The sequence below is a fragment of the Dreissena polymorpha genome, chromosome 5 (assembly GCF_020536995.1).
Source record: "Dreissena polymorpha isolate Duluth1 chromosome 5, UMN_Dpol_1.0, whole genome shotgun sequence".
Lineage (NCBI taxonomy): Eukaryota > Metazoa > Mollusca > Bivalvia > Myida > Dreissenidae > Dreissena > Dreissena polymorpha.
In genome coordinates, this window is record NC_068359.1 from 41447054 (window position 1) to 41462485 (window position 15432).

Below are 15432 nucleotides of genomic sequence, written 5' to 3' on the forward strand. Positions count from 1 at the left end.
AATTACAAATTGTTTTCAGTTCTTTACGTCAATCATGCAATAACATTCTTTCTTATTCATCGCTATATTGCTATTAATTCAGTCGAGCAATCCAGGGTTATCTTGCCCCTGGTACAATTTATTTAGGAATAGCACTTATTTACAAGCTTGTATAAGGTTGTTTGTTCTTAATTCGTTCGGTTCTTTTTATAACATGCACATTTTAATTATATAATTATATTATACCTTGCTCAATTCAATTGTGAATAAAGACACGTCTCCCGGTGTGCAATGCTGCAATCAATTTTTATTTCATTGTATTATTATATATAACATGGATTTCAACAACAAGCAATCACGATGAGCACGATGATGAAAAATATGAACATTTAATCATGCAAAGAATCACGTCATGATAACGTTCTGCTTTACACACACTCAGCGTCAATGCCCGTTCAATCAACGTCACATTTAACAGGATTTCCCATATTTAGAAATGTACACAATAAACAAGTTTTGTTTGGAGACAAAGCTTTGCGTAAATTAATAGAACAAAGTCTGTTGAATAGATTATTGTAATATTAGTTTTGCAAAAATGTAGCTCCAATAAAAAAGGTATCTGTATCGTTGACATGGATACATTTCATTAAAAGCTTTGCTTAATTAGATACTGAAATATATTTTTAATATGCATTACAAATTATATAGTAGGAGATATAAGAAATAAATAGCATAGATTTGTAAAAATATATAGTTTGCAGCAAATTTGGCCGATTACTTTCAAAACAATATATACATGTACAGCCACACTACCTAGTACCAAGCGAACAAATAGTGACATTATTTATGATGCACAACGAATAATAAATTATCTCAAAGATGATGCAATTAAAATATTTAAATATAAATATAAAACATTTATTAACAAACAAAACATTGTTATCACAGATATGTAAGTGAGTCCTTGAAGGACAAAAAAGTGAAGAATTCGTTCTTGAACTGTGAGACTCCGCGAAGTGTTATTCCACCAAACAAAATTCAACTCAGCAAGAACATACAATCGTTCAATACTCAATCGGTCTGCGATGGCCATCAACGCTGGAAAAGTTCGCACTCGATACCTAATATTGATGTACGCTCTTAGCTGAAAAACAAAACGTCACACATGAAACCGCAAGTTTTGATTGGGTGCCATTCAACACAAATATTATTTGCATTTTTGTTGCACAAGCATCATTTCATTGTCAATTTTAAATAAACATAATCATGGATTACTGCTAAAATATATTCCGTATGGAGGAGTTGGAATTTATGGTTTTTCATTTACGCTTTTTAAAAATGAAATATGAAACATTTACAATTAAATAGTTTAAAATTTGCTCGTATTGATTTGTGTACATTTCGTTCAGAGCGTCATTACAATTCTTCTTATTCTATAGGTTTTAAGATACTTAGAGAAAAATAAAAAAGCAAGCGTATGAATAATAAATATAAAGTTCAACTTCCATTGATTTCATACTAATTATTGTATTTACCCCAGTATCAGTCACTTTCAACGAAACAAAATTTGCGCTCTCAAACAAAGCCCTGCTTTATAAAATTAGACGTGTGTTTATTTTTGTTAGAAGAGGAAAATAATTAATGACGAACGTCATTTAATTTAATAAAATCGAATGTGGGCGTGCACTTACATTAAACACATGGCTTTCGAGTCAATTTTAAAATATCTACGTGTGTTTTCCACAGGTCATTCAATCATCTCGTGCCCTGTATTGCCACTTGTGAACGTAATGTTAAAATACTCAAAATGTAGTGTTGTTGATGTTGATTTATTATATGTTGACAAATACTTTTAAATACGTGCAGAACGCAAAATGTAGTGTTGTTGATGTTGATTTATAATATGTTGACAAATACTTTCAAATACGTGCAGAAAAGCATGTAATCGTAATATAAATAATAATGGGATGGTGACGATGGCAAGTATATGGCAAAATGGTGATGATGATGATAATGATGATGATGGTGATGATGATGATGATGATGATGATGATGATGATGATGATGATGATGATGATGATGATGATGATAATGATGATGATGATGATGATGATGATGATGATGATGATGATGATGATGATGATGATGATGATGATATGATGCTGATGATGATGATGATGATGATGATGATGATGATGATGATGATGATGATGATGGTAATGATGATGATGATGATGATGATGATGATGATGATGATGACGATGACGATGATGATGATGATGATAGTTGTGGTTATTAAGATTATTCGATGGTGATACATGTGATACAAATATAGAATTTACCAGTTTTCATGCTTGCCGCACGGCCCACAGGCTTGATGTTCCGGCATACAAGCGGCACGAGTGAAGTCAAACACCTCGCCGACCGCGCATTTTACAGTGCCCGCGTACTTTCCGCCCTTACAGTGGACATATCGGTCACACCGACCGGAACCATCCGGGAAGAGGCCGTCTAACTTGGTTCCGCACTCGGGCATCATTCCTCCGTGATCTTGTGGGATCATGTCCAGGGAAACACATTGGTTCAAGTCCGGATGGAATAACTGCGTCCGCCCGCTCTCGTCAGCTTTGCAGGTGTTGTGCTCCACGGCGCGTTCTTTGTAACAGACGACATAGTATGGACTCCACAGTTTCGACTCGTGCGGTGCAAGGCCGTTGGGTTTCCCCTCACAGTTGCCGAACCGGACATTGCAAGGAATACAGTGGGCGGCTGGGCAGCCGTTCCTTCTGTAGTCACCTAAATTGCAAGCAAAACGCGAATTATACATTTAAGCTAAATTATATTTATTTTTGTTTAAAAATGCATATTAATCAAAGATACAACGATGGAAATTTAGAACGATCATTTAACTGTAAAGAAAATATCAAATTCACAGAATTAAATTGTCACGTATACTTACAAGCATCTTTAAATTCTCGTCTAGATCCACACTTCACGTTTTCAAAATGTTCACACTGCTTGGTCTCCGCATGGAAGAGTTCGGGGTACGAGCACTCGACCAGATGTTGCTCCAGCAACCGAGGTACGTTCTGGTAGCGCACGCTGCAGTTATAGTATGCCTGGCATTCCGTGGGATGGGCGATTATGCCGCCAAACATGTTGCAACGCTCCTCTATAGATAGCGGACCTGGTAATTTAAAATATGCATCACGTAATTTGGATGTGTTAACACATATATATAAGTGAAAAAGAATTTTCATGCTTATTCAAGTGTTTTTTATATATTTTATTTTTGTTAATGTTAACGTTAATTTTGCAAAATGCCAGAGTAGACAATTCATGTGTTAATTGTAAACACTTTAATATGTATCAACAAAACAAGTTCGGAAATAATAAAACAAAACAACCGGAAATTGCTCACCAGCGTCAGGAATGATTGGTAACCCGTCCGTCACCGGCAAGCCGCCTTCCGATTTGCAGTCGTCAAATACGCTGCCTTCGGGTACACACACATTAACGCTCGCGCTGAATTTGGAACGCGCGGGGCACGGGGGCATCTCGACTGGCCGCCCAAACACGCACAGGTAATAGCCATTGCAGTCCGCCTTTGGGATGATTTGGTAGCCGCTCGTGTTGCACTTCAGGTCAGCGATGGGTGCCGCGCTTATATGTCCCGCAACAATCAGAAGTACAGCGATATACAACATTTTTAAATTTCAATTCGTTAACTCAGTTCGTTTTCTCCTTAAAATCGGCAAGATGATACACTGCTTTTTTTCTTATCTTAACTTAATTTCCAATTAACTCTACCGTCTTGTATGTTTGAGATTGGAAGCGCAATTGATCGAGAATGACGAACGCCGACAGCTTTTATACCCACAGAAGCCCACCTTTGGGCTGGTCCTTCCTCATTCTGTAAACAAAACCTCCCTATGAAATGACGTAAGCGCATACCTTCAATGGAAAATGATTTCGTTGTCATTGCGGAGGTTTCATAGATATGTAATAACTCCCTGTTAAAATCCAATTAATTATCTTATATGGTCCTAAAAATAGAATGTGTCGATTCATGAAATGCATGTTAATATACAATGTTGCGGAAAATACGCAATATTGTTACACCACTACACTTGCTTCATTGATTGTGGTGGTGTTAAACGCGGGCTTGTGGTTTAATAACGGCGTGTCAGTGGTAAATAAGATGCGGAAACGTCGTTGTCACGTTCAAAGTTTTGCGTTTATGATTATAGTAACTGCTTTTATTTATCACACTATTGCTATTGTTATGTTTACGCCCCCTTGTGTCATTAATATTTCTAGCTGTTGCTGTTTACATTTCTTTTTTATAAATACGCAAATTTTATGCAACAATAGTAGCGACAACTTAAAACAATGTAAGACCAACTGCTGTTGTAACTTCAGCAGTAACAACATCAACAGTTAACAAACTTCAGCTTGATCAACCTAAATACAACGAGAACTGACAACAATTATACAATTATAACGAGAGTGTATTTCAACACCATTACCATGACTACAAATTAGTCGAATATACAAAAACAAACGTCTTCAAACATACACGTCAATTACCCAAATTGGCCACATTAATGCGGACTGAAGATTTCGGAGCAGTTTATGATGCTTCTAGTCAAAATAAAACTTATTTCATTAGCATTTGTAGCGAGGGAAATAATGTGTTTAGCGTTAACATGTAGTGAGTTTGGTGGGAATTCATTTTTTTATATCAAGGCGATGTTTAATTCAGACTTCTTTATAGTATCATTTGAAGAATTTGAGTTGCGGTCTATCTCTTAAATATGGTTTTATTTTTTTTCATGTACAATACAGAAATGTATGTATGATCATTTATTTGGTTATGCTATTGCATTTTTATGAATGCGTCGTGGCAATCAAAACCCAAGTTTTGTTTTTTCTTAATTGCAAATTTAGTTCGCCCGGATCCTGGTACAATACGTAAATTGGGCAGTGGCGACAGGAGCAAAACAACAACCACAGAAAATGCAACGTTAGCGTTGGTGACGCTGTTATATCCTGAAATGAGTATTTTCTATATAATTTTGGGGGGAAAATGCATCAAATTAGATTTGTCTAAATTTCCAAAATGATGAACGGGGTTTTTGCATTCGTAAGCATGTGTTAATCATATAGCGTCAAAGAAAATGTAAAACAGTCGAAAACACACACTGGTATTTCAACACTTAAAGGGGCTTTTTCACAGATTATGGCATGTATTGAGTTTGTCATTAAATGCTTTATATTGATAAATGTAAACATTTTATCTTAAAGGCTTCAGTAAAAAAAAAGTAATCCTCAACTGGGCTCGAACCACTGACCACTGGAGTAAAAGTGTATCGCAAAGTCCATTTGGTCCTCCGTGCTCATACATATAGTGATGTATTATATATTTTATATACGCAATCCTCGTATTATCACAAAATATAACGACAAAAACAGAACTATCCAAATTATTCAATCGTTTCGCGTTGCAACGCTTTATAATTTTCAGGTTTTTAAAGCCTCAAAAGATGCATATAATGGATATTTTAGAGCATGGTACATGTTTAGTATTGCTGTTTTCTCACAAATATGATAACTACAACGAACATTTGCTAAACTGAAACCATTTTTTTTATTTTGTCAATTTACCAAAACGTGAACAGGCCCCTTTAAAGCAACGTCAACGCTGGTCGCGGATGTAAAGTTAAGAAATATGTGTTATTTAAACACTATTTAAGTGAGCTATGCATAAATAAGGTTTGTCAAAACAATTATATAACACAAGTTTTTGGAATTTATATGCACGTGTGGGTCCTAAAACGTCAAAGTAGATGCAAAAGAAGCGATAAAACAAGTACTGGTATTTCAACTTTTGAATATAAGTAGGTGAATATTTATATAAATGTTCGTACATCGAATCATTAATAACGGGCATGTTTCCTTGTAAATGTTGAAATAACGTATTTTTAAATGGTTTTCGCACAGGTTTTAAACTGACTCTTTAGTGGTGTCATATTTTATTCTGACAATTAAGATGAGTAATAGTGTATACGAACTAATTTCCGTTAGATTGTATGAAAATTAAATGAATAACCATTTAAAGTGGCTGTCAGGTTAGCTCAATTGCAGATGAACATGTTCGTCTGAATTATAATATGTATCTATAAAATGAAATGAAAACGTGAGTAAACTTAATGCTCCGTCTCAAACAAACACTGTACGAGAGAAAGGATTATGCAAGATACTTAAAAAAAATATTGTGCAACAAACGTTGAAAAAAGTGGACTCAATATATTTAATTCATTCAAAAATGGAAACAATTGGAACCAATACAATCATTTCATTTGTATGCTGGTGAATTAACTATGCAGTAAAAAGGGATGAGTGAAACAAAAATGTCCGCTGTGTAAAAACAAAATTCCAGATTAAAAATTATTTTTAAAATTCCATCAAAGGGACCTTTTCACGTTTTGGTAAATTGACAAAATTAGAAGAAGTTGTTTCAGATTCGCAAAGTTTCGTGTTAGTTATGATATTTGTGAGGAAACAGTAATACATTTACCATGCCCTAAAATATCCATTATACGCATCCTTTGGTGATTTAAAATCCTGAAAGTTATAAAGCGTTGAAACGCGAAAAGATTGAATAATTAAGAGTGATCTGTTATTGTCGTTACATTTTTGTGAAACTTCGAGGATTATTTCAATACAACGTCATTGTATGAGCACGAATGGCCGTGTGGTCTAAGCGGTAGACTTGACCCCAGGACTCCAGAGGTCAGTGGTTCGAGCCCAGTTGGGTGTTACTTTTTTTTCTTATTTTAATTTTCTTCTTTTTTTACTGGATCTTTTTAGATCCAATGTTTACATTTATCAATATAAAGCATTTGATGACAAACTTCAAAACATGCCAAAATTTGTGAAATGGCCCCTTTTAAAAATAAGTTAACAAAGGCTTTCGGGGAATGTTGTTTGTGCAAGATACAGCAACTATATCGCTAGTAATCACTGAATTGGTTGTGCGTAATTGGACAGGGCAACACGAAGTTTCAACTCCTGGGGTGGTATTCCAGAAGCATCTTAAGTTAAATTTTATTTTTATCTTTAAATTGGGAAAATTTCTTTAGTGTTTCATTTCATATTGCAATAGATTGGCATTAAGATATACATTTAAATAACATCATTATGCCAACATTATTTTAGGAATACCAAAAAAACACGTGTTTCCTTATTAAGTAAAGAAATACAAAACATTGTCATTTTGAACTTAAGTGAAATTATTTAAGAAATGACTTAAGATGTTTCTGGAATACCACCCCTGGTTATACAACAAACACACACCCGGAGAACAAACACTGGATGCTTTTCTGTCAAAATTATAGATAGTAAGCTCTAAGTATTTTCTACAACAAAGTGACTTTCTGGAGAAAAAGCTCTTTTTTTATAAAGTTATGCCCTACTCTCAATGTTATTTTTAATCAATCACGTATTTGGATTATTGGTGAAAATTTCTCATAAATCAATCGCTCTCACTTTGTAGTTTCTGTGACGCTTTGGACGACTGTCAAACATGGCCGATTTATTATAACCACAGACATATAATATAATTTTTGTAATGTTCGATCGTGAAGAAATGTGCACGTCTCGTTTTTGGATAAATCTTTCACATACCACAGCTGCTGTTAACAAAACTTATGCTTCACTTTGTGAACTTTTCGCAAATTGGCGTTATTGATCGACATTGGAGGCGTCCTGTCTGCGCTTTTATTATCGTCTCAGTCTATACGGTTCTTCTTTTTAGGTATAACATTCAATTTCTTTACATTTATTTTCATAGTATATTACAGTCACATAAACAACCAAGCTATTTAATATGGATATTTTACACCCAAAGTTGCTGCTTTTTCCTGTATATGCACGATGATGATCTGAAATATTAACTATTTGATTCTATATTCTTAAATCTTTTTTGAAAAAGGAGGGCTTTAGTTGACATTTCAGATCATCGTTTCTCAAAGAATTGTAACTCTGTTGTTCTGGTTTCCTTCCTTTCATTGAGTAATTAAATGGTAATTAAATTGAATGCGTTTTAATTCCCTTTTATTATTGTTTAATTTGACTTGCAATGTTATGAGGTTACATTTTATTTACACGTATATGTATCATGAATATTGCTGGGCCAAGTGTGAGGTTAAGCGCTCTAAAAACGGTTTAAATCCCCCAGTGCTTTGCATTGACCGTTCAAAGGCGGCGACCCCAGCTTTATTCTACTATGTGTGTATGTTGGTTTGTATTGTGCCGTAAGTAAACAACAGTTGTTGTTTGGTATTGTGCGGTACTGTCACTGGGTCACTTGCCATAAATAAATAGATCCTTTGCCATAAATAAAGGACCACAAAAATGTGTATAATAATAATGCAATACTGCTGGAGCAGCTTGAGTTTCACTTCTTTTTATCATATCGCTGCATTGATATCTACTTGTTAACGTTGCATAATGATTTTTTTTATATCAGTTCAACAGGAAGTTCTTATATCAGTCGATGATAGGAGGTAGATCATATTATTTTACATCATTTTATTGACGATGAGCTGTATATGCTTATGACAAAAATATGTTCTGTTCAAATAATCAGCATTAAAATTGACTAGATGTGGATATTGAAATTTTAGGTAAAAAACTAAATCAAATTTGCTGTATAATGAGATGTTAACTATCTTCTATGATTGATATTTAATCACAAACAATGCCAACTCAATACAAAAACACTCGTTTTAATCATCTTTTCTTAAAGAGTTGCGAGCATTTATTTGGCACATTTTGAATAATTTAAGGACAATCATTCAAAAATGCTTCACCCAATCGGGCGTGCGCAGTCGATCAGGCTTGTAATCGAACTTGGGTACGATTTTATGTTCATAAACAGTTTAGATAAATTTGATGATGAGCGTTAAATATGGTCATTTTTATGATCCGGTGGTCATTTTTTCAGAGGTGTGTCAAGCGATAAGATTGGTAATATGCATATTATAAAAATAATGAGTTTGTGCATAGTATATCGGCAAGTTCGATAACTAGCCTTAACGCTTTAGACAGCTCTGAAAAACTGCCAATTTATTATATATTATATACAAAAAAGATCCGTGTTCTGTGAAAACTGGGCTTAAAACATGCACGTAAAGTGTCATCCCCGAGTATATTTTAAAGTCCGCACAGGCTGGCTAATCAGTGATGACACTTTGCGCGTGTCGACACATATAAGCCTGTTAGAACTGCCTACTTTTCCAAAACTAAAGTTATGTCCATTTGATGTCTTCTAATACATATAATAAATTCGTTCAAATCGCTTGAATACGGTCGCCATGGCCACCAACAGCTGTAAAAAGAAGCAATTTTCGTGATTGACACAACTGAGACTTATATAAAAGTATTTCACAAAATATTAGTTATTTTGTGACCCTCTTTTGATTGTTAAAAAAAGTCCATGGATTGAAAAAGCTTTCTTAAAATTGCTATATTGCAAAAGAAAGAAAATTATATACCCCGGTAGTCAAAAATCGCCGACTGGCTTAAACATTAATGTCACATACGGTTTTTTAGGTTAACATTTACCAAATGTCGTCAACTTAATGTATTTATTCGCTGAAAAAATGCCGCCATTGGATGGGACCGGTTTCAATAATTGCTTTATTAAAATCTTCTTTTCCGAAGCTGTTGGCTGAATTATTCAATATTGTCACTCAAATGGTTCCACGGGATATCCCTTTACTAATTATTTAGTTTTGTAGTTGTTAATAACTTACCGCAATCGGTAGGTAGAATTTCCCTTATATGAAAATATTTAAAACTTAAAAGATCTTCATAACCGCAACCCCCTGGCTGGTAAAAAAAAGAAGTAGAAATATTTATTGTAGGACATTCAACGAACTTCCTTCAAATTATTTTATTCAGTTGAAATACATAGTAAGTGTGTGGTTTTTCTTTGGATGGATTTATTGAACACTTCAAATGTCTTCTGCGTAACTTTCAGAAAAAAAAAACAAATTTGAATCCGATCATAAAGCTGCATGACTTGAAAATAAATCTCAAAGTGTGGCTGTTACTGTAAAATATAACAAAGTTGTGTCAGTACTTAACGTCAATCATGCAATAACTCATCGTAATAGTGCTATTAATTCAGTCTAGCAATCCGGGGCTATCTTGCCTTTCAGGTTGTAATTTTTCATTTTGGAATAGCATATAATTTACTAGCGTGCATAAGCTTGGTTTTTTTTCATTCGCTCGGTACTTTTTATTACAGGGACATTTAAATGATATATATATATCGCCCAATTCAATTGTAAAAAAAACAAACAAGTCTTCCGGTGTACAATGATGCAACCAATTTAATTTCATTGTATTATTTCAAATAACACGGATTTCAACATCAAGCAACTCACGATTAACACTATAACGACAAATATTAACATTTAATCATGCAAAGAATCACGTCATGATTACGATCTGCTTTATACACACTCAGCGTCAAGGCCCGTTCGATCATCGAGACATTTAACAGGATTTCCACCGTTGAAAATATACACAGCAATTTTTAAATACAGCTGAGCGTAAATTTTGAGAAAAAGTCTTTTAAATTAGTTATAGTAATAGTAGTTTTGCAAAAGAAGTAGCTACAATTTAAAAAGGTATTCGTATCGTTGACGTGGATACATTTAATTAATAGCTTTGCTTAATTAGATACTGCAATATTTCTTTTGTTTAAAATATGCAGTTAACAGTATACAGTAGCAGATATAAGAAATGGATAGCATATACTTGTAAAAATAAATGTTGTACAGCAAATTTGGCAGATTACTATCACTATCACAACAATATATACAGTCATACTACCTTGTACCAAACGAACAAATAATGGCATTATTTATGATGCATAACGAATAATACATGATCGTAAAGATGATGCAATTAAATATAAATATATAACATTTTTACAAAGAAAACAATGTTATCACAGATGTGTAAGTGAGTCCATGTAGGACAAACACGTGAAGAATTTGTTCCAGAACTTTGAGACACAATGATGTCTTATTCCACCGAAAGAAAACTCAACTCAGCAAGAACATTAAATCGTTCATACTCAATCGATTGTTTTTAAAATGAATCTGCGATGGCCAACAACGCTGGAAAAGTTTGCACTCTCGATACCCAACATTGATGCACTCTCTTAGCTGAAATACAAAACGTCACTCATGAAAACGCAAGTTTTAAGTGGGTATCATTCAATACAAATATTGTTTGCATTTTTATGGAGCACAAGTATCATTTCATTATCAATTTTATTTATACATAATCATGGATTACAGCTATAATATAATTCATATTGAGGAATTATGATATATGTATTTTGATAAGCGATTTTTTAAATGAAATACGAAATATTTAAAATATTGGTTCGTTATCGACTTGTGTACATTCCGTTCAAATCCTTAATAGAATTATTCTTATTCTATATGTAAAGATACTTAGAGAAAACCACATATGCAAACGTATGCATAAGTAAATATAAAGTTCAACTGCAATTGATTTCATATTGATTAATTATCCAAGTATCAGTCAGTTTCAAAGGAGCAAAAATTGCGCTCTCAAACAATGTCTTGATTTATCAAATAAGCGTGTGTTTATTTTTGTTAGAAGATGAACAATAATTAATTACGAATGTCATTTAATGTAAAAATATTAGTTCAATGTGTGCGTGCAAACTCATTGCATACGTTTCATTTTTTAATATCTGTGTGTGTGTGTGGGGGGGGGGGGGAGGGGGAGTTCACAGATCATTCAATCATCTTGAGCGTTTTATTGCCACTTATCTTGATCTTAATGTTCAAATACTCAAAATGTAGTGTTGTTGATGATGATTTGTAATATGTTGACAACATCTTTTAAATACGTGCAGAAAAGCATGTAATCGTAATATAAATAATGACGGAATGTTGATGGTGATAGTGGGGTAATTGACATCTTGATGATGAGGATTGTGATGATGATAATGAGAAGGAGGAGGAGGAGGAGAACGATGATGATGATGATGATGATGATGATGATGATGATGATGATGATGATGATGATGATGATGGTGATGATGATGATGATGATGATTGATGGTGATGATGATGATGGTGGTGATGGTGATGATGATGATGATGATGATGATGATGATGATGATGACGATGACGATGACGACGATGATGACGATGATGACAATGATGATGATGATGATGATGATGATGATGATGATGATGATGATGATGATGACGATGACGATGACGACGATGATGACGACGACGATGATGATGATGATGATGATGATGATGATGATGATGATGATGATGATGATGATGATGATGATGATGACGATGATGATGATGATGATGATGATGATGATGATGATGATGATGATGATGATGACAATGGTGATGATGGTGATACATGTGATGCAAAATATAGAATTTACCAGTTTTCGAGCTTGCCGCACGGCCCACAGGCTTGATGTTCCGGCAAACAAGCGGCACGAGTGAAGTCAAACACCTCGCCGGCCGCGCATTTGACAGTGCCCGCGTACTTGCCGCCCTTGCAGTTAACATATCGGTCACACCGACCCGACACATCCGGGTAGAGGCCGTCTAACTTGGCCTCGCACTCGGGCATCATTCCTCCGTGATCTCGCGGGATCATGTCCAGGGGAACACATTGATTCATGTCCGGATGGAATAACTGCGTCCGTCCGCTATCGTCTGCTTTGCACGTGTTGTGCTCCACGGCGCGTTCTTTGTAGCATACGACATAGTATGGACTCCACAGTTTCGACTCGTGCGGTGCAAGACCGTTGGGTTTCCCCTCACAGTTGCCGAACCGGACATTGCAAGGAATACAGTGGGCTGCTGGGCAGCCGTTCCTTCTGTAGTCGCCTAAGTTGCAAGCAATACGCGAATTATACATTTAAGCTAAATAATATTTATTTTTGTTTTAAAATGCGTATTAATCAATGATACAACGATGGAAATTTAGAACGATCATTTAACTGTAAAGAAAATATCAAATTCACAGAATTAAATTGAAATTGTCACGTATACTTACAAGCATCTTTAAATTCTCGTCTAGATCCACATTTCACGTTTTCAAAATGTTCACACTGTTTGGTCTCCGCGTTGAAGAGTTCGGGGTACGGACACTCGACCAGATGTTGCTCCAGCAACCGAGGTACGTCCTGGTAGCGCACGCTGCAGTTATAGTACGCCTGGCACTCCGTGGGATGGGCGATTATGCCGCCAAACATGTTGCAACGCTCCTCGATAGACAGCGGACCTGGTAATTTGAAATATATATCACGTAAACTGGATGTTTTAACACATATATATTAGTGGAAATAAATTTACATATTTATTCAAGTGTTTTTTTATATATTTTATGTTTGTTAATGTTAACGTTAATTTTGCGAAATGCCAGAGTAGACAATTCATGTGTTAATTGTAAACACTTTAATATGTATCAACAAAACAAGTTCGGAAATAATAAAACAAAACAACCGGAAATTACTCACCAGCGTCAGGAATGATTGGTAACCCGTCCGTCACCGGCAAGCCGCCTTCCGATTTGCAGTCGTCAAAAACGCTGCCTTCCGGCACACACACGTTAACGCTCGCGCTGAATTTGGAACGCGTAGGGCACGGGGGCATCTCGACTGGCCGCCCGAACACGCAAAGGTAATAGCCCTTGCAGTCCGCCTTCGGGATGATTTGGTAGCCGCTCGTGTTACATTGTGGGTCAGCGATGGGTGCCGCGCTTATAAGTCCCGCAACAATCAGAAGTACAGCGATATACAACATTCTTAAATTTCAATTCGTTAACTCAGTTCGTTTTATCCTTAAAATCGGCAAGATGATAAACTGCTTTTTTCTTATCGTTACTTAATTCCAAGTTTACTATCCCGTCTTGTATGTTTGAGATTGGTAGCTCATTTGATCGAGATTGGCAAACGCCGACAGCTTTTATACCCACAGAAGCCCACCTTTGGGCTGGTCCTTCCTCATTCTGTAAACAAAACCTCCCTATGAAATGACGTAAGCGCATCGTTCAATGGAAAATGATTTCGTTGTCATTGCGGAGGTTTCATAGATATGTAATAACTCCCAGTTAAAACCTAATTAAATACCTTATATGGTCCTAAAAATAGAATGTGTCGATTCATGAAATGCATGTTCATATACGACGTTGAGGAAAATACGCAATATTGATGCACCACGACACTTGCATCACTGATTGAGGTGGTGTTTAACGCGGGCTTGTGGTTTAATAACGGCGTGTCAGTGGTAAATACGATGCGGAAACGTCGTTGAGACATTCAATTGTTGGTTGGTTTATCTATATGTTTACAGCAACAGCTTTTTAGCGTGTACACTAGTTCTATTGTTATTTTTCCGCCTTCTCCTGTTATTCATATTTCTAGATGTTGGTGCTTATGCTGTTTGCATTTTTTTTAAACAACAACTAAAATACAACAATAACAGCGACAACTAAAACAAAGTAAGACCAACTGCTGTTGTAACTTCAGCAGTAACAACATCAACAATTTACAAGCTTCAACTTAATCAGTGGCAATAAATACATGATGGGCATACATTTGTTTATATCAAGGCGACGTTTAATTCAGACCTCTTTATAGTATCATATGAACAACTTGAGTTTTTGCAGTAAATTTTTACGTTCATATCTCTTAAAGAATGCATTTTTCTGCTGATATTTGGATATACGAGTTTGTTCTTCTTCATCGTACCATTCAGAAGATTATGTATCACTATTTATTTGGTTATTATATGGTATTTTTATTAATACGCGTTTCAATCAGAACCCAATCCGTTAATGCAACTTAAGTTCGTCAGATCCTGGTACAATACGTTAATTGGAAAGTTGCGACAGGAGAAAAAAACAACCACCGATAATGCAACGTCAGCGTTTGTGACGTCTATTATGTCGTAAAATAGGTATTTTCTAGAAATCTTTTAAGAAATAATGCAGCGAATAAGATTTGTCTAAATTTCCAAAATGACGAACGGGTTTTTTTGCATTCATAAGCATGTGTTAATCATATAATGTTTGTGGCCGACCATAACTTTCTTGTGCAAGTTCAAATCGTATAAACACATACGTTTACTACATTAATACAACATATGGCGTGAAAGAACCATTTTGTTCGTTTCAAGGTCAAGGTCACAGTGGAAACTTGAAGTTTGTGGAAGTCAAGATGCTAGATGGAAGACATAGCTTCGATAAAGCACTGTTGGCGTGAGAAAACTGAAGTATATTGGAACATTTTTTTGGCCATGACTTTAAGGCTGGGACTCGTGTCCCAACACGACGGTGATACGCCGTAATGATGGA

At 35.3% G+C, this 15432-nt stretch overlaps 1 protein-coding gene across 1 annotated transcript; it reads right to left on the reverse strand.

Annotated features, from left to right (window-relative positions):
• Positions 1 to 261: 261 nt before the first annotated feature.
• Positions 262 to 14030, reverse strand: LOC127831181 (uncharacterized). Its single transcript, XM_052356174.1, has 7 exons — positions 13595 to 14030; positions 13132 to 13359; positions 12509 to 12962; positions 3401 to 3684; positions 2939 to 3166; positions 2322 to 2775; positions 262 to 1123 (listed from the first exon to the last, which is right to left on the reverse strand). Exons 1-7 carry the CDS (start codon positions 13878 to 13880, stop codon positions 1120 to 1122), a joined length of 1938 nt encoding a protein of 645 aa, XP_052212134.1. The 5' UTR covers positions 13881 to 14030; the 3' UTR covers positions 262 to 1119.
• Between the last annotated feature and the right edge of the window lie 1402 nt (positions 14031 to 15432).